Source organism: Triturus cristatus, chromosome 8 (genome assembly GCF_964204655.1).
Source record: "Triturus cristatus chromosome 8, aTriCri1.1, whole genome shotgun sequence".
Lineage (NCBI taxonomy): Eukaryota > Metazoa > Chordata > Amphibia > Caudata > Salamandridae > Triturus > Triturus cristatus.
Window position 1 is genome coordinate 748214330 of NC_140591.1, and position 24276 is coordinate 748238605.

At 39.4% G+C, this 24276-nt stretch overlaps 1 protein-coding gene across 1 annotated transcript in view; it reads right to left on the bottom strand.

Annotated features, from left to right (window-relative positions):
- LOC146805017 (acetylserotonin O-methyltransferase-like) overlaps positions 1 to 24276 on the bottom strand; it is a 582624-nt gene that overhangs the window by 420106 nt on the left and 138242 nt on the right. Inside the window, exon 3 of the mRNA XM_085622166.1 lies at positions 7708 to 7837. Coding sequence (XP_085478292.1) covers positions 7708 to 7837 — 130 coding nt within the window. The remainder of the gene's footprint in view (positions 1 to 7707; positions 7838 to 24276) is intronic.

Genomic DNA, 24276 nt, shown 5'->3' on the forward strand with positions numbered 1-24276 from the left:
AACCAACATTAAGGATGAACCACTAAATGAGCCTGATCACGTCCTATTTGGAAATGGTTCATGTCTAAGAGGAAATGAAAACACTGTAAGAGCAGCATTTATTCCATAAATGATGTGATCAAAACTTACTGGCTTCAATCTGTTTTCTCCACACAAGTTGCCAAATTAGTTGCCCTCACATGAGCTTGCAATTTAACTGCACAAATGAGAGTCACCATTGTTACGGATAGTCAGTATGTTTTTGGCACAGTTCATGATTTTGGCCAATTATAGTCGCAACATGGCTTTTTGACATCCACAGGAACACCTGTTCGAACCAGACAGCATGTGAAAGATTTGCTTGAGGCTCTACAGTTACCTAGTAAAATTATTGTTGTGAAACACCCAGGACATCAAATGGGCAGAGGGTACATTGCCATGGGCCACAGATGCGCTGATTACGTAGCCAGGTACTGTGCATTGCTAGCCTGCACATTTATTGGAGGTTTCACATGCAAATCTAAGGAAGAAAGTGATTTTACAATGATGACAGAAATAACTGATACTTGGGAGGAACTGAAAAGGGCACAGGAAAATGTGTCTGAAGCAGAACAAAATGGGTGGATCGGGTCAGGTTGTGCAGAGAATGTAAATGACATTTGGATGTCAGCCGATGGTAGGTCAGTGCTACCTGATAGCTTGTTATTTTCAATGACCCGTTATTATCACAGGTAAACACATTCAGGGAGAGATGCCATGGTGAGACTTTTCCAACAAAGCTGGTTTAATCCTAGGTTCCGAATGATTGTAGATGAAAATTGCAAAAGGTGTGTCACATGTCCACAGGTAAATGTAGGGATGGAAACACCTGTTAAAAGCACACACAAAGGGAGATCAAATGGCCCTTTTAACAGACTACAGATGGTTGTTATCGAGATGCCTGTGTACAATGGGTTAAGATATATCCTATTGATCATTTGTGTATTCTCGAGATGAGTGGAAGCCTACCCAAAGAGGAGAAAAGACAGTCTCAACAGTCTAAACTGTTATACCGAGATTTATGATTCCAGTCCTTCTTGAATCAAATAGAGAAACACACTTTAATTATGAAGTGTTGAACATGCGATCTCCTCCTCTACAGATTGAACAGAAGCTGCATTGAAGTTACAGAACAGAAACGTCAGGCATAGTTGAGCAGATGACCGGAACATTAAAGTCCAATTTGGTAAAGGTTTGCATTTCCACTTCACTGAAATGGCCAGATGCTTTACCATTGGTACTGATGACTGTCTGAAGTATTCAGACAGAAAGACAGGATTATCTCCACAAGAGTTTCTAACGGGAAGGGCAATAAGACTACCAGCTGTGCCCACGAATGCCCTTGTCAACATTACAGATGATTTTGGACTACTGAAAGACACTCGCTGACATGGTTCGTTCTGTCTCTCATCCGGTATCAGCTGCCACACGAGACCCTCATCAAGAACAGTGCCATGACCTCAATCATGGTGACTGGGTCGTTTTTAAGAAGCACGTTTGGAAAACTCATCTTGAACCCAGATAGAAAGGCCCTTTCCAAGTCAGACTGAATACACACTCTGCTGTAAAATGTGAAGGAATCCTGAACCGAATATATGTCTGGCACACCAGAGGGTGAGTAATCCACATAAAGTGGCATCCTGATCTTAGATGGAGATGAAGCAGAGAAGAGAATTAACCTCATGGTGAAAGCATATATGAACTCTAACAATGAGAAGAACAATATCCCAGTGAAGGAACAAGCTCTAAGACAAAAAGAATATGCCACAAAGCAGATTTCCCAAGGAGTTTTGGAAAAGAAAGACTGAGAGAGAAGAAGTTCAATAGCATGAATTCTGGAAACAGTGCCAGAAGAGGGTGATACAGAACACAAAGGCTGACTCAATCCAAATCATCAAATTTTAAGGAGGTCTAGAAGAACTAGAGTACCTTGCCAAAGATATTCTGAACATGAATGATCTGCCTATGTAAATGCAGTACTGACTGTTACTCTGGAAGATATATGCAAGGTGAACCCTAAAGTGTTTTTCTAGAGACACAGTTATTTGGAAAATCAATTGAAAAGCAAATAAACAAAGCTTAATGCAAAAGTAAGAAAAACTGTGAACTGCCTATTAGATGTTTATTGTTTTAATTATTTGTTTTGCATAAGACTAACCTACGTTGGAGGAAAAAGTGACAGAAGAATAGGGATAACCCTTTAGAAGAGCACAGAGTAGGGTAAGGGTTGTCAAACAGGGAACTGCACTAAAAAGAAAACAAATGAGAAAGATCTAAGAACAAAGCAATTCTTAACAGTTTTAAAGAAGATTTGCTGCTAATTATCTACCACAAATCAAACTAGTAAATTACTCAGAACAATATGTTGCATAGGAAATAAGTGTAAATGTATCATGTGTGTAGTTTTAGTAATAACAGTTATAATGATCACAAAAGTACTAGTAGAATTTTAACTAACCCCTGATTTAGAGCCTCCTAGTATCAATGTCATTAATACACATACACAAAATTTAAGGGATAGTATTTTTAGTAAAACATTTGTGAATTATAAGAAAGATGATTACTCTACTAATGTGTACTTTATATTAGTACAAGAATACACAAATGCAATGGATGTTAAGGTGTGCTATGTTTGTGCACACTTGCTGACTTCTGTTTCTGAGAAAGTCACATATTATCACATTTCTTTGTCTTATTCAATGTCTTGTAGTATTCTGCTTTCACTAGTTTATAGGCAAGGACACTTTGAATATTTCTACTCAAAATATGACCTAGTGCTATCAGGAGTGTCTTTAACAGAGAGCATGAATTTACGAGGACAATGGATACAGCTTGTCATTATTTTTTCCCATATTTACCTGTAGATAGTGTGAAGGCTTATAAATTCAATTTAACATTCTTAATGAGGCCCACAGAGAAGGGTTACATTATGGCTTTAGAGGAAAGGTCCATGAATATGACAAAAGCAGTAGACAGAAAGGGAGATGTTTTAGAGAATGCATGGAATAAAGAAGAAATTTAATTTAGAAAGAAAATAGTTTATCCAAAACTCAAACTAGACAGCCAATGCAAGGGAAAAAAATAGCTGTTTTAAAAGAAGAACACTTAATAGAAGCAGGTATGTAGGGATCAGTAGTTGTGAACACACATATGAATAATGGGATGATCATGGCGTTTACAGGGAGACTAAAATGCAATTCCAGGCGTTTACTACATTTGGGGACAGAATGCTTACTCCTTATTACCTGCTGATTGGGAAGGAACCTGTTATTTGGGCATTCTAATACCTTAGATGTAGCATGTTACAAGCATAGAAGCATTAATGTTAGCACCATCACACAGACAAAAATGCAACACAGAGACACAAAAGCTGCTTTGGTAGAAGACATGTTTGGAGCAGTGATACCACCAGTAGGGTTCATACAAAATGATGAGAAGATCAGAAAGCTAACCACTATATTTAATAAAAAGGCTACAAGCACTTCTGGAGCTTTACCATTATTAATATGGAATAAATTCCTAAAAGGTCTATGGGCTCGCAGGACCATCATGCTTTAGACACATTACTTGCTGAAAATGGAAAAGTCTGTTACATGCTGAAATTAACTCACTGCTGTGCATTCATACCGGATGGGAGTAAGCAGATGGAAAGCTTTGGGGAAAACATGTCAGGTTTGGAATCTGAATTACACAAATTGGAAACACCAAGTTTGTAGGAAACTTTTGAGAAAGGATTGACCACAATTGGGAATTGTTTTTCAACAGCTGGGAAGGATATATTAAAAGCAAAACGAATGCCATATTGATAATAGGACTCTGCTTATTATTTCTTTACGTCCTATTTCTAAGCTGTAAATACTTCATGTGCAAAATACAGTAAAGATTTCAAAGGAAAATATTCAAGAGGGACATGGGGCTATGTGAAACAATGAATGACAACTACATTAAATCACTCAGGTACATCGGGGGAATTAAAAGAACAAGACGAGACACAGCTGAAGTCGAAAGTGCTTTCCAGATTCAAATTGAAATGTGAAACCATATTTATATTATGATTAAAATCATCAAAGGGAAAGAACTGGGGGAAATTATTTCGAAAATAAAAATACGACTTACAGAGCATGTTAGAATTTCACCTTAGAATGCGTTTAAACTGCAGCATAAACAATGACACATAGAAAATTGTACCTGCTTTATAACATGAGAGAATCCTGTTTAATGCTGCAAATAATATAATAATTACTGATATATAGGGGAAAGTGTGTTTATTGAGGTGTATATGAAATTGTGTAGAAATGTTTTGTACCAGGCTATCCTTCTTATATGTGCATCTTTAGTTAGGCATAAAAGCCTTTTCTTTCGACTCTTGCTCATAGTTTAATAGACGTTTATTTATAACATTTTGCCAAGCACCAGCAACTTGATTAAGAATGTGCTGGCTTCAAGCTTCTGTTGCTTAAGCCTCATCACACCATGTTGGATCATCTACCTGAATACAATTGGATTTGCTGTGACTGCATAAATAAATAATGATTTAGTTATATTTTATGAATGCTTCACAGAATATTATTGCTAGTTTGCCCCATCATATCCGACTTGTTTCATATTCACAATAGACATAGAACGCATCTTTTAGCTTAGGTAAGAGAGAACTTTCCTCCATGTAACAAAGTCCTGAAACAATGTTTTACACTATGTTGGCATGAATGTTTACTGTGGGAATCAGAAGAAAAAGTATTAGAAGTTGACAACACCTTCGGATGAGCGGTTTCCATTGGATGAAAGCAGCTGACATCTAATAAGTTTCTATTCATTATTGTGCGATTTTATATTAATGATTATTCCTAGCTAGTTGGGGAAACTCTCTCAGACTCTTATTTCTCTTCCCTGCCTTGCATCTTTTCTACTGGAAAGTTAGTCCTTTGGTTTTGTTGCCTACAGCTACTGCTAAAGGTGGCTTTATTCTGTCTTTATCCAGAAGACCCTTTCCTGATCAATGCTCCTGCAATGGTCACTTAATTATTGATGGTTGCTACTGCAGCTGTAGGGAACTCGGCTGAGTTTCCAGTGCGACTCTTATGGGTAGTTCTTCTTATATTCTAAATCTTACCCTTTTCCAAAAATAACTCTTCTTTAGGGTAGGTTAGGCGCTTTAGCTAGTTTAAGTGACAATTTTCCTTTATGGAACACTTTGTATTGATCCTTAAAGATAAATAAAGGTGTTGAAAAACTTAATAAGCCGAGCCATCATTGAACATTAATAATCTGACGGTTGATGATATGTGCATAATTGGTGTCTCCATCCTAGCTCCATTCTAAAATTGTAGCAAAGGTCCATTGACCTTTCAAGAGCCATTAGGATTTCCCAAAGGATGAAATGTGCAAGTTGGGTGTTTAGTCTTAAATATCATTCTTGGCTAATCCTCAGTCTCCCGCAGGAGTAACTGAGGTTTGTGGAAGTATGCAAGGAGGGCGCAGTTATAGAAAACAAATTGCAGGTATGTGTATGCATGTGTTTAACTTAACGCCAGGAGCTTTTTGTGGAGGTGTGGAATTGTTTTTCAGTGCCTCAATTCCTCAAGCTTATGCATTGCCTTCCTTCATCTTTGGCTCTTTTCTTTTGCTTCTGTTTCACCATGATAAAAGTCCATGCACACAAACAATTTTAAGTCCCTTTTGGCAAGATAGCTTGACTTGTGTCTAGCTGATCTTCCAGCAATGGATGGTGGACAATTTGCATAAACCTATTTATGCCCCTTTGTCAGTGGCTGGTTTGTTCTTCCAGATGGTATTCAACCAACTCCTTGCATCTACTGCACACTGAATGCCAAATGAGCTTCTTGATATCTTTTCATTGTTTTAAATCATTTTGCTTCATAGTTACCATGGGAAGAACAGGTGCATAGTACAAATCGTTTTTCTCTTTTTACTTTCCATTGACATTCATTATTACCGCCCTGGCCACAATGGTGGCCCCTGCTTGCAAGTGAATGGAGACTTAGTCCGGCAAGCATAAAATTGTAGACGTCTCGTTTGCATCTCATATCTTTCGTTCACGCCTTATGCTTGCAAATCCTTTGAGTGTATTTCTACATTTTTACTTTTCTGCTGTATTATTCTTCTATATTATTCCATAGCATTCATCTGCAAATGTCCGCATTGCCATTGCCATTATAAAGAGTATGAAGGGTGTTGTGAGGAACATATCCTGCAGAATCTTAACCTTTTCTGCTTCATTTAAAATGTTCACCAGTGGTTTTGCATCTGGGGTGAGTTATTGCTTTATTCTTAGCAGATTTTGATCAAATACTTTTTAATTGCAGTTCCATTTGGAGACAAATTCACGACCTATCTTCGAGCCATTGCCTCAACATCATAGCTTATCAATTTCTATTTCTCATCTTTTATACTAAGTGAAGAGTCTAGTTGCTCTGGGTTTCTTTTTCTGTTTCTGTCAACCTGTTTTCATCTACAATTTGTGGTCACCAACCCTGAATCTGTTGGACATCTACATGCATTGTGCAGTCCCATAGAGGTGAGTTAATCTGCTTGCTGCAACTTCTGTGTAGCTGCTATCTTTAAAGGTTCAGGTTGGGGTCGGGCTGTATCTGTGTTGTCCGTGGATGGTGTGTTGACTTTCCATGGATTACTCTTCCTATTTTAGCTGGATCCCTTGACACTAAAAAGTAGAGCAAGCACTGGAAAGGGATCAAACCCATTTTTGGAGAATTGAAGCCAAATGTATTTCTAGCCAGTCGGCCCATTATTCCACCTCCCTAATTGAGTAAATTTGTCCAAGCTGGCACTTATTTATAACGCATTGCCAGGAACCACCGTCATGGCCGTTCCTGCAAATTTATTTTGCTGGTTGGCATAGAACTCCATCAATATGATGGGGCCATTTACAAACAGGTTTCTTTTTATATTTTCAAAAAGAAAATCTTGAAACTGGATTTTCTTTTTTAAAATATAAAAAGATAATGTACCCCTTACCATACAAATCCTCTTGCATGGCGAGGGGAAGAGTTTGCAGTTTTCACTTCCCCTTACGGTCAGGGTTTTGTTGCGGTGACAGGCAGAGAAAACTGACCTCTAATTCTGCCTTTCTAAATCAGTTGGGCAGAATTATAGGTCCTTCCAGTGGCCCTCACTCCACAGGGTTTTTGGATGGTTTAATCACGGCAGAGATGAAGTAGTCTCCACTGTGCTTAAACCTATGGTCCGCCCGCATCTACATCGGACGGGCAAACCATTACCTTGGTGATAAGCATACTCCTTTGACATTGGGATAGAGTATGACAACCACCAAGATATAAATCAGGGCCTTAATTCTGTGACAAATTGGTTCGAAGCAGGGTAAAACAATATGCAGGATTAAGCATTTGCATCACATGAAAGTGAATTGAAATTCACCTATTTCATTGATTTCCTGTGTAGTCTTTTTACAAAGGCATTTATATGTTTTGGAAAATACGAATGAATGCAGTGAAATTTCACGTGTTTCTCAAGTTTCCTGATAATATCACAGTATTCTCAGTGAAACATTTTGAAGTAAGAGTATAACGCACATTAATACATCTCATATATGAGAACATTTTGCAAGGAAATGCATTATTACAAGAGCAGAGTTAGCAAGCTGTGCATGAGGAACGTGGCAAACACAATAGGGTGAGGCATGTTTTTCTTTACCTCACTCCATCTGCCAAATAGTTCCAATACTTGTACATTGGATCAGAGAAGTACATCATCATGGGTTGCAGGGACCTTTGGGCGGACTTTGTCAGGTACTTGGAAGAAAGGTCTGTATTCTTGTAAAGTACTAAAATGAGAGAATGAAAATAAATTAGCAAAGGAAAGGCATAGCATTTATTGCTACGTTATGATAAATAAATTAGCAGAATGTCAAAATATGGTGTTGCGCTGCAGTGATATCGAGAGAAATAAAGATTAATATGTGCTGATGATATAAGGCAACCACACTGATTAGTATTGATTTGAGGGACTCATTCATAAAAGACTGATTATTTAATTTTCACAGTATTCAAAAGTATTTTTCCCATTAACTCACAACACATCTTAATGTATCTTTCTGAAACAATTTGTTCACTGATTTCGCAAAACAAACCAAAAGCATACCTCGGCCTAAGTTCTAGTTTTTTGCCATGTTCTGTGTAATTCAGGGGTTTTGCTGTATAGGCTATGGATGAACAAATTATGCATCATTATTAACTAAACTATGTGGCAAGGAAAGGCAAATTCTATGGCAGCATGCAACACATTCTAAGTTAGTATTCTATTGATCCATTTCAGCAACATGCATTTTTTGTTGAAATCTATTATGTGGCAAATTAGGTGGGAAGTGCTGTAAGTCCATAATTATGTAGTGAATGCCAAAGCCACAGTATTGCATACCTTCACTGATGCTGAACTTTGTTCATAATTTTTTTAACCAACCTGATCATTAAAGTCATAGACAAACAAAGCATTTTAATTTCTATCATTGACCTTTGTTAGCTGTACTTTGAACAGCCTCAACAATCTCTTTCCTTTACAGACTGATCATGTTTGTCCTGGCCTGCCCCAGAGGAAGCGGACCGCCCCTGCTGCATTTTGCCTTTGGACAGGCATATAAAACGTTGGACACAAAACTATGCAGCCGTTTAATCTCAGGTGGCCAACCTCCAATCTGCACAGACTTCACAGTGGAGACTGGTCACAGGAAATGGACATCAGCCATGCCCTGCGCAAAATTTCAGCCATGCAATCCCTGAGAGTTTATATAGGCACAAGCTCTCAGATATATGTTTGTTGGAGGTTCTCAAAAGAGCATTCATTTTTTTGTGTTTTATTTTTGTTTTGAGTTTTTTTCGCTGTTTGTTCTGTTTTTATAATTATGTGGCAAACAGTCCCTTACGGACTTTTTTCACTAATGGTATTTTTATATGGGATACCAGCTAGCCAGTTTCTAACATTTACAACACTCACCAGGGTCATGTACCCAGTGGAGCAACAATGAGGAAAAGCCTCAGTCCCACAAGTTACTTCACACTAAATATTCACCCTCTGGAAATCAGACAACACATTAAATGGTTAAAACAGGCCATACAAACAATGCCAAAAAACGATATGGATACTGCAAGACCAGGGAAAAGAGCTAACTGATAAAAAGTGGGAAAAAACATTAGAAAACACCCACAAATTTGAAGAAACGCTTGTTTTTAATGCATCCAATTAATTGACATACATAGAACTATCTGAGCCTCAAAAGAAAATAAATATATACTTATATTACACCGATGCGAGGTTTTGGAAAGTGTGCCAAATGCAAGGCATGTAAGAATGGACAGCATTGAAATACTTTAAAAACAGCCTTTAATAAAACTATTAAGATCAGGGGTAACATTACATGTAGATCGGCATATGTGGTGTACATGTTGGAGTGCCCATGCCAGAAAATATATGTGGGGAGTACCACTCTACCTATAGACAAACGGATCCTTCAACGTTTCCGTGCCATTGCCAACAATGATCGTAGCTACCCGGTAGCACTATCATAGTGACCCTGTAAAGTTAACATACAGTTATATTGCCCAAGTCCTAAAGAGGAGAAGGGCGGGGGATGCAGGGAAAAAGAGCTACGAAAACTTGGAAAACTTCTTCATCCTGGGGCTTGATAGTAAAGAACTGAGGGGCATATTATCAAGCCCATTATCACCGTTTTAGCGGCAGTTTTCTGCCGGTAAAGCGGCGATAATTTTATCGCCTGTCTTGATAATATGCCCCCAATAGGTTTCAATATGGATGAGAGATTGTACACCAGCCAAACTTAAATATACTTCCTCACATAAGCACTGCCTCTCGAGTGCCTTTGATTAGAAGGTTTTTTAAGATAGCACTGAAGGTGAAGGGATTTTGGAGGGGAGAGATACCTAGTATATAGAAAAGGTAAACACAAGGCACCAATATAAAGGACTATGACACATTTTCAGGAGTTTAGTCTTTGCTATTTGTGTAGATTCCTTGTAATATAAGCACACTGGTTGTACATGGACCCTCTTAGTGATAGGGCTAGAAGCAATATGTGTATTTGTTCATAGGATGGAGCATATGGTAACATTTTGCATTTGCACTTTATAAGGATGCTCTTTTGACCATGAGCACTTTCTTTATTTAGTGTTATTCTAAACTCTTTTACTTAAGTTGATTTACTTGCATGAATTTATCATGTTGAGTATTCATATATAAAAATGAGTGTATGACCTTATTATGATGCTGAGATGAATTGATATATAGGAGGAATGTCATCACCTTACCATATTGTTTATTATATTATTTTAAAGGTTTTTTTTCTTTATATTGGTTTTTCATAGGCTCTAACAGGTTGTCATTTACTAGGATATGTGATATGGCACTGGTCAGATAAATCAAGTTTCAAGTGTGGTATAGTTCATCAGAAACTCAAAAGTAAAAGCAAAACAGAAATCACTACAGGAGTGTTTACTAAGGGAGTGTGTGGCAAATTCTTTTTCATATGCACAGAAAGTGTGTTATAAAAAGTAGACATGGATGTTTTCTAACATTTACATAGTATTAGACATTAGCCTTTTATTTGTACATAAATAATGATGACTTTAAATTGTGTACTTTTGGTTGTTCAATATGATTATCATGTTTTTTTAATAATGTGCCAAACAGGAAGTGAATGAATAATGTAGCCTCATGGTGTATACAAATCAAGCCCAAATAGAACATGTTTAAAGATGGCAACTGCAAAATTAAGAAATCCCCAAACACAATTGTAACACAGTGTCCTTCCACTATATTTATTTTCCACAAACTATAAAATGTAATCGCAGAAATGGCGCTCATGGTCATAAACAAGGCTTTGTTGTACAGCCGAAACACGTGGACGTTTCATTTGTATGTGCTGAGAAATGTTCGACAAACTGGACGTACTTGGAGTGTCAGTGTCTTGTTCTATTCTTCGTGAACACAGTGTGTGCTCCACCAAAGCACGCGACGTATTGGAACCGCGAGAGAGATTGCACTGGGCAGAATAACGGACTGACCCGGAGTGGAATCGAAGGCTGCCGAGTTGGAGGACACGTAAGCCTATCGAAAATCCAGTCCGGTAAGTCACGGCTGCCGTGTCATAGTGCACTCAAACTGCTTGGTGGTGTGTAACGAGAGAATTTGAAATAATAAAGCAAAGTAAAGCCAGATGACGCCGAAGCGGAATCTATATAATAAGTAAAATTGTGTCCCGTGGCATTTTTGATGACAATGTTTAGCGAGGAAGAATGGATGGAGGGAGCTGCCTCGATATTCACAGTGGGACCCCAAGAGACTGCAGGGGTGAGGAACAGACAAGGAGGGAGTGTGGCTCCAAATTCCCTTAAAGGACTGTTTCAACTATTGGAGAAAACATACTAAAGATAAGTACGTAAATGGTGGGACTCCACATCACTACGCAGCTATCTGCAGGCTGATTGCATTCCTCGAGGTCTCCGCATATACACGGTGCCATCATAAGAAAACCCCAACCCTAATTTGCTCTTCGAATGGTCAGAGCAAACAACCAATTTGGCTAAAGGGATGGTGGAGATATTAATAAAATATGCAATAAGTGATAGATCGAAATTGTTAGAAGAAATTAAAAGACTGGAAGATTTAATTGCAGAAGATTCCGCAAAAGACACAGCAAAAAATCTCAGACAACAAATGAAACAGAGATTGGTCAAATATGAAGAAACAATTAAAAAACGTAAACATGAGAAGTTCATTTGAGATCAGAACGACTATGAGTCTGGCAGGGTTTCAACATTTGCGAAGACATTTGACCTACCAAGTAAATCAATCCAAGAAGCAAAGAAAACTAATACAGCGTCAACGAGAGACACTTTTGAATCAGAGTTAGAAACAGAACAGTAGAAAACGGAAGGAGTAAGCGCCAGAACAATGGAGAACAAAGGAGGAAGAATACATTTTCCCCAGGAATACCAAATAATACAGCAATCATGGTGACAATTACCACAAAGGACAAGACCACCAGAACAAGAAAAAGGGAAACCAGAAGGAGCAAAAAAAGATATGCAACAGTATACACCCAAGGTAACCAGGATCAAGAGAGGAACCAACAAGAAATTAACCAATCAGATCTAACTATAGTGAATCTTTCAAAACGACAACTAACAAATACGGAAAAACAAGTGTTAAGCAAAGGACTGTTGTTTTGTCCAACTAATAGATGGGACTATGTACAGACCCTCATTGACCTTTATCTTTTTATAAGAAAGTTAAAATTAAAAAAATGATTTCAAGGTAGAATAATGGGACCTACACCCAATAGAGACCGAACTTTAAACCCTACAGTCATGTTACTTGGAATAGACCTTCCAGCCCTAAGAGTGCTTCATGATCTAGGAGGTAAATCAACAGATGCAAGTGACTATTCAGCTACTGATGACAGGGAGTTTCTGGAACAAATTGACCTAGCCCAAGCAGGGATGGCAAGCAATCTGAAACAAAAATCAAGATTCATACCGAGGACAGCTTTTGATATTATCAATAGTTTCCATGAGGTGGTCATAAAAGATTTGGACAAACTACGAATGCAACCAAAAGAGGAGAAGAAACAACGACATAACATCACCCAAGCAGAACAACAAGCAATAAAAAGCTTACAAGAGGATCAGATTATAGTGATAAAACCATCGGACAAAGGTGGAAATATTGTCTTGCAAGATGTCACAGTCTATGAAGAAGCAGCTTTGAGACAATTAAGTGACTCTGATTGTTATACCAAGATCTCAAAGAAATAATATAACCAAAGTATATTAGAGTTTTATTCTATGACTGATTCTTGGAGGAATAAGGGTATTTTAAGTCAGGATGAGCACAAGTTTATAAAAGTTTATCATCCGGTCACTCCAACATTTTATCATATTCCTAAGATACATAAAGACAACAAAAGGCTACAAGGAAGACCCATAGTGTCTTCAAAGGGGAGTCTTTTGGAGAATACATCTATTTTAGTGAATATGATTCTCTGTCCTTTTGTCTATGATTTGGTCTCTTTTGTTAAAGATAGCATCGATTTTATTAAGATGATTGCTAATATCAACTGGGAGAAATCCTTTTTTCTTGTGACCTTGGACATCTCCAGTTTATATACTTGTATTAACCATAGAAAAGGGGAGAAGCTGTAAAAACCTTTTTGAAAACTAGAGCGTTAAAATATATGGAACATAACCAGATGATAATTGAATTTATGTCATTCTGTTTACACAATAATAAATTTGCCTTTGGTGACCAACTGTACATTCAGAAACAGGGTACAGCGATGGGCACGTGCTTTGCCCCCAGTTATGTGAAATTGTTTGTTGGCTGGTGGGAGAAGCATGTGGCCTGGGCGTGTACCAATGAGGCTTTGTCAAAGAAAATAGCCATTTGGACCTTTTAAATTGACAACATATTTTTTGTCTGGACTGGTTCAAGAAATGAACTAGATGAATATATAGACAGTCTAAATATGAATGAAGTGAATCTACATTTTACCAGAGCCATCAGTACCCATGAGGGCGCATATCTTGATTTGTGGGTGTTTGTTGACAATGGTCAACTCAAAACTAAGTTATTCTGCAAACCGACAGTGGGCAATGCTACACTACATTAGACTGGCCAGCATCCACGTTGTCTCCTCAACAGCATCCCCAATGGGGAGCTATTGCGGCTGAAGTGGAATAGTACGACTACAGAAGATTATAACAAAGCTGCTAGGCAAGCAGTGGGTCATTTCGCACAAAGAGGGTATCCTCAGAAAATACTTAAGCTGGCAATAGAAAGGGTTGATGATCGAAAGAGGGAAGAACTCTTGAATAACACACGCAGGGCTAGCGACGAGGACATCACTCGACTGATACTGACATATTCCAAAGACTCTGAAGAAATTCGCCAGATTCTATGGAAACATTGGAACATTCTACAAACAGATGGGGTGATAGGCAAAACCATTACACACCATCTGAGTATAACATGCAGAAAAACATTTCTTTAGAAGACATGTTGGTACATAGTCATTTTCATAAAATGGAGGGCAGGGTTTGTAGTGTTAAATGGTTTTATCCTTGCCTCCAATGTAAGGCCTGTAAAAGCAGCAAAGTAGTAAAAGATTTTCAGGTCCCAGGAAAGGATAGGACCAAACACATAACAAATTTATTGAATTGCAACTCGGATTTCACTGTATATTGTCTGGTATGTCCATGCAACCTGTATTACGTGGGAAGCACGATACACCAGACTAAGAAAATAATTTTGGAGCACATGCGTGCGATAACTTAAAAAGATAACAGTTACCCTGTTGCAAGACATTTCGCAGAACACCACAACAGTAACAGCCAACAATTGAAATTATTCAGTCTAGATCAGATACCCCCTCTCAAGAGGGGAGGTGACAGAATAAGAACACTGAGACAGTTGTAGTCTAAATATATAGTGGATCTGTGAATCCTCACTCCTCATGGTCTAAATTGCAAAGAGGAACTATGGATACATGTAGGTTAAATGGAACTAACTTTAATATGACCGTTTGGAATTCCATTGTTAATACAGCAAAAATATATATAAAAAAAGAAAACAAGTAAAAATATAAATAATATATAAAAAATATAATAAATAAATAAAAAATAATAACAAATATTAAGTAGAATGAACTAATATATGATACAATAGGGAGGCCAATTAGATGCCAAGAAATAGCCCCATGATTTTAACATATAGTTCACTATGCTTTGTTTACTGATTCCATCTTTGTAATCTCTTCCTTCCTCTTTCTTCTCTCCCTACATATCTCTTCAATCCTTTCTCCTCCTCTCTTGTTTTTACCTCCTTATTTTTTTTTTTTTTTTATTTTATTTTACATTTTTTACAGTGGTGGAAAAAGGTTTTGGCGATTTAAACTTCATAAACGAAAATACAGAAATATATACAATGAATAAAAAAAGTAAACAACAGAAGAAGAGCAACACAAATGCATGACAGTTGATTATAAAAAACAACTTATTAATTTGCTAACCAATCTTGAAATGGGGCCCAGTTTTTAGCAGCAATTAAACGTCTTCTCCTTCCCTGAAACTTACGTACAGCAGTTTCTAATTTAAACCAAGCCAGCATCCTGGCCTGCCAATGAAAGAAAACAGGGGGTTGAGGATTTATCCAAATAGAGGTAATACAGAGTCTAAACATTGCCATTGCAATGAACAAAAAGGAGTGAAGATATCTTGATCTAGCAGTGTCCATGGCATATTGATAACCTATAATCACCATTTCAGCAGAGATTTTGATTGGAGATTGAGTTATCTGTGTGAGGAATGTTTCGATTTGCTTAATAAAGAGTGATAATTCAGGGCAGTCAAAAAACATGTGAAGAGAATCCGCAGATGGGAATTTACATCTTGGACATAACGAACTTATAGCCCCAGAGGCGATCCCCCATCTTGATATTTTAGCTGGGGTATAATAAAGATTAAACATAGCCATATAGCTTTGAGTACGGAGAGTACCCGAAACAAAAACAGTCTTGGCTAGCATGAGTGGTACCTTTAAATCTATAGTAGGTACCCCAAATTTAACTGCCCATTTGTTATTAAAATTCGAGAGATCGTCTGATAGTTGGGATAGCAGAGTTTGATACAATATGCCAATTTTGGCTTGTTTTTTAACCAGTTCAAATATCAAAATCTTGTCAAACAATGCTGAGTTTTCTAATAATTTTTTCCCCAAAAAGCTTCTAACTTGTAGATATTTGAAAAATTGGTTAGGATGCAATTCAAATTTATGTTGTAAAAAAGAGAAAGGAGCTAACATGCCAGAATCAGCTAGATCACCTATGTCGGTGAGGCCTTGCAAAGCCCAGACAGCAGTTATTGAGTCTTGAAATATCACCGAAGGAAGTCCGGACGCATTCAATGGAGTATAAAAGTTGATTTTATAGTTAGAAAATAATCGACGAATTTTTTGCCAGATCGTGAACAAGGCCCAGGCTACCTTAAACCTCGTTTTTTTAAAATAGCTTGGTTCTAAGATACGTGTTAGTATCCCTTGCGTAGCATTACCTAATGATATTGAATAGATTGAAGGAGCCAAAAATGGCTGTAACACCACCTTCTTACCAAATAGAGGAAAGGCAAAGTGTTGAATCATCGCCGCCCAATAATAGTAGGTAAGATTTGGAACTGACCAGCCCCCGCGTTCTTGCGGGAGATAGGTCCATTTGGCAGCTCGTCGTGGCTTACGATATGCCCATAAGAACCTCTGACAGATTCTTTGTGCCTTTATTAAAGTAAGGTTGGAAACTAATAGCGGGATAGATCGGAATAAATACAAAAATTTTGGAAGCACCAGCATTTTAAGAACGTTACATCGCCCAAATAGGGAGAGATGGAGGTGGTTGAGCCGTTCTAGTTTATTATGAAGCTGGTCGACGATAGGAGAAAAATTTAAATCTGAGATTTGTCCTACATCCGCCGATATCTCAATGCCTAAATATGTCGCTTGTAAAACAGTAGAAACAGTTGTTGTTGGCATAGCTGATGATTGCAAGATTTGAGTTTTTGAAATATTTAATTTGTATCCAGAGATTGAGCCAAATTGAGCTGCTAAAATCTCCAGCACAGGAAAAGATGCAGTGATATTATTTGTTAGCACTACTATATCGTCAGCATATGCCAGTGTTTTATACTCAGTGCCATGAACGATAATCGGAGAGATATTTTGTGCTTGTTCTATAAGGGATAGAAAAGGATCAATATATAACGCAAAGAGGAGAGGGGAACAAGGGCACCCTTGTCTGGTGCCACGAGTAATAGGAAAATAACTCGATTCCTCTCCTGAGATGCGAATTTTAGCGATTGGGGAGATATATAATGTTTGCAAGGCAAGAATGAATTCAGGCGGTATCCCTTTCCAACGAAGAACAGCCCAGAGATAGCCCCAGGAGACCCTGTCGAACGCCTTCTCGGCGTCCAACAGGATCAAACCCAGGGGAGATTTTGTAGTCTGAGCCCAGTCTAAAAGTGCAATAACACGCTTGATGTGATCAGTGGTATCTCTACCCTGAATAAAACCATGTTGACGAATAGAAACTAATGGAGAAATAATTTGGACGAGACGAAATGCTAAAACCCTGGAGTAAATTTTACTGTCAGTGTTAATTAGTGCTATAGGCCTATAAGATGCTGGATTTAGTTCATCCTTTCCTTTCTTTTTAAATAATACAATGGTCGATTGTCGCCAAGTCTCGGGAGTAACCCCCTTCTGAGCAAGCTGAAAGACTTCGAGCATCTGTTGTTTAAATAAATAAGAGAAAGTTTTATAAAATTCAAGATGAATGAGATCAGGTCCAGCGGCCTTGCCAGAGGACAGAGATTTTATAGCAGCTTCGATTTCTTCCCAACTTATAGGTTCGACCAAGATTGAATTCTGTTCGAGAGCAGTCTTCCGAGTTTCAAAGGATTTTAAAAAATGATCCAGTTGACTTTGTTGTTGCTGAAAAATATTTGGTTCCTCAGTATATAAGGTTGAATAAAAATCCACAAAGGTGTTTAAAACACCATTGGGTGAGTCTTGTAGAGTACCCCATCGGTCTTTAACCTTTGTTATATGACTAGCTATTGTTCTTTGTTGTACTCTTTTTGCCAAAACCTTACCTGATGCTTCACCAAACTCATACATAGATGTACGAAATTGAAAATACTTGATCGCTATATCAGCATATAAAGGATCAAGAAAGTTAGCCTTGGCAAGAGCAACCGCTTTCTGACAGGTGGTTAGATCGCCACCAATACGGATGCTAGTGCTTAAATCTAGCTCAGCTTGTTGGAGTGCTAGAGCCCTATTTTTAAGATTTTGCTGCTCGGTTTGCCACCGATAAGACGCAATTCTCTTAGTTTCCCCGCGTAGGGCAGCTTTAAATGTGTCCCAGACCAGGCCTACCGAGGCTGAGTTGCTATTATTTAAAAAAAAGTCTGGGATCCAAACTGACATCCGTTCATGATAAAGTTTATCCAACAACAGCTTCCTGTCGAAGGTCCAAGATCTGATATGGTGCGGAGGCCGATTCCAAGAAAAACTAAAGATTATGGGATTATGATCAGATATGGTCCGTGGGTCGAGCCTTATCTTAATAGAGTTCAGAACTTCGACAGAAGCAAAGACGTAATCTATACGAACCAATTTTTGATGGGGTATTGAATAAAAGGTAAACCCGTTAAGTGCTGGATTGCTAACATGCCATGCATCTACTAAACCATGCTCACATATTAATATACGAAGTGCTTTATAAACCTGAGGTTTCCTACCGTTATAGTTAATCGATTTAATGATATCTAGCTTACTAGGAATATTGATATTGAAATCACCACAGAAGATTAACGGGTGCGGCCAATTAGCTAATTCTACATTTAGATCCATTAAAATCTGTGGATCATCCAGATTAGAGGCATATATTGAACAGATCGAAAGTATAGAATTATTGATGAGCAATTCAGCGATTAACCATCTACCTGTATTGTCTTGTTTAGTTCTCTTGAGTTGGGCAATTCCAGCTTTTGCGATGATAGCAACGCCCCTAATAGTGGAGGTTTGTCTGGTGGTAACCACTAGATCGTAGCCCAAGAATTTAAGATAATGCCTGTTGGACCAAGAAATATGAGTTTCTTGCAAGCAGATCAAATCCACTTGCATGACTTGCATCAGCTTATAAAATATCCTCCGCTTCTTAGGATCATTTAACCCACAGATATTCCAGGTTGCACAGGTCAATTTACAGTTTGCCATTAAGCCTAATAGAAAAGGAAAACATCATACATATAGACGTATACACACTTTGAAAGAAATTATATAGGATATACCACCAGCATGTCAAAAAAGAGTAAATAATTAATACTTTAGGAGAGATTGAAGTCCCCCTGCCATGCATCTTACTTGTATGGCCAATCACCTCAAGTATCCACCACATTATCACCCAGTGACCCCACCCCCCCCTACCCACCTTCCAACCCCCCCTCCCACCCCGTTGCCCCCCCCTACCCTTTAACCAAAAACAGGAGCTTAGGACCAAGGTCCCTGTGATGGTTGAGTAAGCGTCGGACCACACTCCGCTGGGCCAGCAACAATATACTTGATAGGTATTATAAGAGGATCGGTCCTGTCTAAATCACGTTAGAGTGAAACAGAGGAAAAAAGGGTCTATTAACTTCCTTTTAACACATTGAGGCAATAAATGAGAAGAGAAATACAGCAAACAAAAAAAAATGTATTTTTTTTTTTTTTTTTTTTTTTCCCCTTCTTTTTTTTTTTTTTTTTTTATAGATTATATAAGTCAGCCCCCACTATCCTAAACATCTTTCTTTTTTTTTTTTTTTTTTTTTTTTGTTGCCACCCTTACCACACCCTTTTCCCTACATTGTGTCCAGATAGTCTCTTGCAGTTATTTCCGAAAGAAAAAATTTTGTTTCTGACTTATGTATTATTTTCAATTTTGCAGGGAAGAGCAAAAAAGCTTGAGCACCTTTCGCTTGAAAAAGAGGGATCTGCTGACGGAGATGCCAGCGGCGTTCTACTGTCTCTGCTGCAAGATCGGGTCGTGCAAAAAACTGGCAACCCTTGGCGGATCTTTTTTTATTGGGTCGAGCTAGATCGAAAACACACTCACGAGCCAGAAAGGTGTTAAAACAAACCAGAATAGCACGTGGGTAAGAGCTGTTAGTATTAGTAGAGTATGTTTTCTTTCTTTTTGATAGCGGGAAGCGATGTGCTCTCTGGATTTCTTGGTTCCATTCCCATTGGGTGACCTCTGGGAACGCTTCAGTGAAAAGCTCAACTATAAATCGCCGAGCATCGCCTCCTTCAATATCCTCATCAATTCCCAAAATGCGGAGATTATTCCTTCTTGAGCGGTTCTCAAGGTCCGATAGCTTCCATATTATATCTTTTCGCTGTTCCTTAACCTCGGTAACCAAATCTTTTTGGACAGCTGCAGCATCTTCAAGTGCTGAGATCCTCTCTTCAGCTTCAGTTACTCTCGTGTTAATCTCCGCTGTTGATTTGATCACACGTCGAAGGGAGTTTTGTAGTTTACGACACACTGACTGAGTGCGTAAGTTCTCTTGCTTTGTTGCCTCCCTATGTTGAATAATTGTATGGTATATCGTTAACAGAGAGACCTCCTCTGGCAGATCAGGGGCTCCAACCATGGTGTTTGATGATATCTGAAGATCAATTTGAGATTGATCTCCTAAGGGCTTGATTCCAGGGGCCTTGCGGACTGTGTCAGTAGCCTGGGCCTCTGTAGTCAAGCTGGGTCGCCAGTCACCAGCTTCGCTGTCATAATCTGACCATTCTAGATCAAGATCGCCCTCCTCCTCGTCAGACAGCGAGTGATCTGAAACAGAATAGAATTTTTCCATTGAGTCACTGATCGCACCTGTGACCTGACCCTCCTCCGAGGCTCCAAGACCAACAGACTCCTGATAGACTGTGGAGAGTGCGTCATCCATAGAGCACTGAGGTGATACAGAGCCAGATGCAGATAACGAAGGAACAGAGAGGACTGGGACTGTCGATGAAGAGGGGTTAACCGTAGATTGAGACAGGTCAGGTGTTTCAGGGATAACCACTGTAGGGATCAGATTGTTGGAGTTGGTGACAGCATTAGAAGAATGAGCATGGATATCTGTCAAGAAAGAGCGTTGCTCTACGGGAGGCAAGACAGTAGAGGTAGAGACAGCTGTTGCCGGTACCGATGTAGCGGAAGGAGCAGTTGAAACAGATGTTACCATTTTTTCCTTTGCTCCCAGTTTGGCAAAGATATCCGACAGGGTCTGGACCTTACCCGGTATCAAGGATGAAGATGAGGTTGAGGCTACAGTCGTGACAGCTGGCGACCCCGAAACAAAAGTTTTATCAGACATTGGAGGTCTGCCCCTCCGAGTGGCCCGTGTGCTATTGGCTTCAGCGTCTGAAGGGTGATTGCGAGTAGGATTACGAGATTTCACCGGTTTAGGAACTGTCTTCAAAGCTTTTGGTGGCATTACTGGTAGAGCACAGAAGTCTGAAAAGAACCTGGAAAGAGGCTGAGAAGCCGCGGAGAGAATAGATTTTCTGCTGGCCGTAGTGTAACATATATTGGGAATCGGGCTCTGATCAGCTCGCCACTGCCAGCGCCGTCTTGATAAAAGGGCGGGTCTTAAGAAATCCAGGCAGAATGCTAGTGCCATGCGTAACACAGTGGCCCTTTAGCCCTTAATTTTTCAGAAAGGAGACAGTTTCAGTATTTCAGTATTTCAGTATTTCAACTAACTAAATTCAAATTTCCAATTAATTAATAAATTAGAGAGACATACGATTTTAAGTCCCCCCTGAGTAGCAAACTCTCCTCTCCTCTCCGCTGTGTTTAAATATCCAGATCCTAATAGCAGCCGAGTCTGGATTTAACAGTACGTTGACTTGTAGCCATCAAACCCTCGAGTGATACAATGTTGCAAACCCCCTCTTCACTGTTCAATCAACTCAAGTCCGAACAGAAAGCAAAAGGAATCTCCGTTACGCTGAAATATCCAATGCCTATTTAATCCAGTTTACTCACAGTTTGGAGTCCAGATCGCCTTTGAGGAGACAAAGCCCCGGACTTTTGACAATGGAAGGCGGCGTGTCAGAGAACGAAAAACGAGATCAGCTCCAGGTGCACACTCACATCCGAGGGCGCTGAGGCGCTGAGCAAATCCCCCGTCGTCCAAATCCCCCTCCAGAGTCTCCATGCACCGTACACCGCTTGACTGGCTTGTGAGGCAGAGCCCTGGCCAGTAACCGACGGGCTCGGATGAGCTGGGGAGAGCGCGGGCGCCGGCGCTCGAGCCTGAGCCTGTGGACAATCGTGATCTCGCCTCGTTCAAATTTCTTCTTTTCCTCACGCCACGATCATTCAGCCGACCCTCTGGAGACAGCGAGCCTCTTTAATGCTTTGCATTTCCCCAGCAGCTCTCACCACGCAGCCGGACACTGAGAAGAGCAGGACCGTTGAAACAACAGCGTGGTCCAGCGGAGTGAAAAAACGCTACCTCACTCGGCCAACAGCGCGGCCGCCATCTTGCTTGTTTTTACCTCCTTAGATGAATTTTTGAGTTTTAGCTTTTTTTTTTATTATAGCATTTTGAGCTAAGTTTAAAAACCATGTTTCAAAAATCTGTTGCATGGTTCACGTCATGATCAATTTAACACAGACTGTGTGATATATGAAGACATTGTCACACATTTAATTTCTAGGTGGCTTCTATTGGATACATTGGGCCCATTCAGGGCAAGATTATCAGTTGTTGAGTCTGTAGCCAACAATTGTTGAGATGTATATTAGTTTAATTACAGACCACACATTATACTGCCAATTCAGGGTCCAATTTCAAGGACACTGTGTATGTTATTGAAAACAAATACGTTTTTAAGGTATTTATAAGATTGAAATTTTGTATGAATTGCACTGATATTTATTGATATTTATTAGTATTTTGTTGATATTTATTAATATTACTAATATTTATTGATATCCATTGTATTCAATGTACTAATGAAACAGTACGAAATAGATACGGAGAGCAACATGAGTAGATATGTGGAATGGGCTTTGACCATTAGCCTCCCCATGATGGCGACCACTTCTATTAAAGATAATATGCCTTGTGTAAGTCTGTTTTTTAATGTTGTTTAAAAATACAATCGATGACGTGTATTTAAACTTTATGAAACTATTGTCGCATTGACATTGATGAAGGCCGGCAGGCCGAAACGCGTTAGTGAAGCTATGGGACAGAAATAAATTAACCTGATGTTTACAGACTCGAGTTTGCACCACGCTTTGTTGCTACAGAGGATTGGAGTAATACATATATATATATAGATATATTCAAAAAATACTTAACACGGCAGCCTGGCCGTGGAAGATTGCACCGCCATCAAACCCCAGAGGCCTGCAAGGTTGAACTTTTCACTCCTGTCAGCAGCACGAAGGTATTTACAAGGCAAACTGGCATGAAATTCTGAGGCCCACCGGAGGGCTTGCTAAATCATTGTTATTTAATATGACTGTTCACGGAATCCAAAAGCAGAAAATTAGCGCTGCAGCACATGAGGGACTACAAACCCCAGAAGGCAAGACTGACTTGTGAGGCCCATTGGAGGGCGTGGAAACAGTAATTAGTGAAATGTGTGCAGCGCAAATCTGTGACTGTTTGATTTCCCTCGGATGAAGGAGCAGGAGCTCCGAAACGCGTAAGGGAGGAAGAGAGGATATTATCAGAATGAGAAAGCTGGTTTGAAAAATAAAAATGTTTGGATGAACTTACCTCCGTGGAGTGCGTCTTCAATGCTTCAGGGCACCTTTTTTGAATACTTAACACGGCAGCCTGGCCGTGGAAGATTGCACCGCCATCAAACCCCAGAGGCCTGCAAGGTTGAACTTTTCACTCCTGTCAGCAGCACGAAGGTATTTACAAGGCAAACTGGCATGAAATTCTGAGGCCCACCGGAGGGCTTGCTAAATCATTGTTTATTTAATATGACTGTTCACGGAATCCAAAAGAAGAAAATTAGCGCTGCAGCACATGAGGGACTACAAACCCCAGAAGGCAAGACTGACTTGTGAGGCCCATTGGAGGGCGTGGAAACATTAATTAGTGAAATGTGTGCAGCGCAAATCTGTGACTGTTTGATTTCCCTCGGATGAAGGAGCAGGAGCTCCGAAACGCGTAAGGGAGGAAGAGAGGATATTATCAGAATGAGAAAGCTGGTTTGAAAAATAAAAATGTTTGGATGAACTTACCTCCGTGGAGTGCGTCTTCAATGCTTCAGGGCACCTTTTTTGAATACTTAACACGGCAGCCTGGCCGTGGAAGATTGCACCGCCATCAAACCCCAGAGGCCTGCAAGGTTGAACTTTTCACTCCTGTCAGCAGCACGAAGGTATTTACAAGGCAAACTGGCATGAAATTCTGAGGCCCACCGGAGGGCTTGCTAAATCATTGTTTATTTAATATGACTGTTCACGGAATCCAAAAGGAGAAAATTAGCGCTGCAGCACATGAGGGACTACAAACCCCAGAAGGCAAGACTGACTTGTGAGGCCCATTGGAGGGCGTGGAAACATTAATTAGTGAAATGTGTGCAGCGCAAATCTGTGACTGTTTGATTTCCCTCGGATGAAGGAGCAGG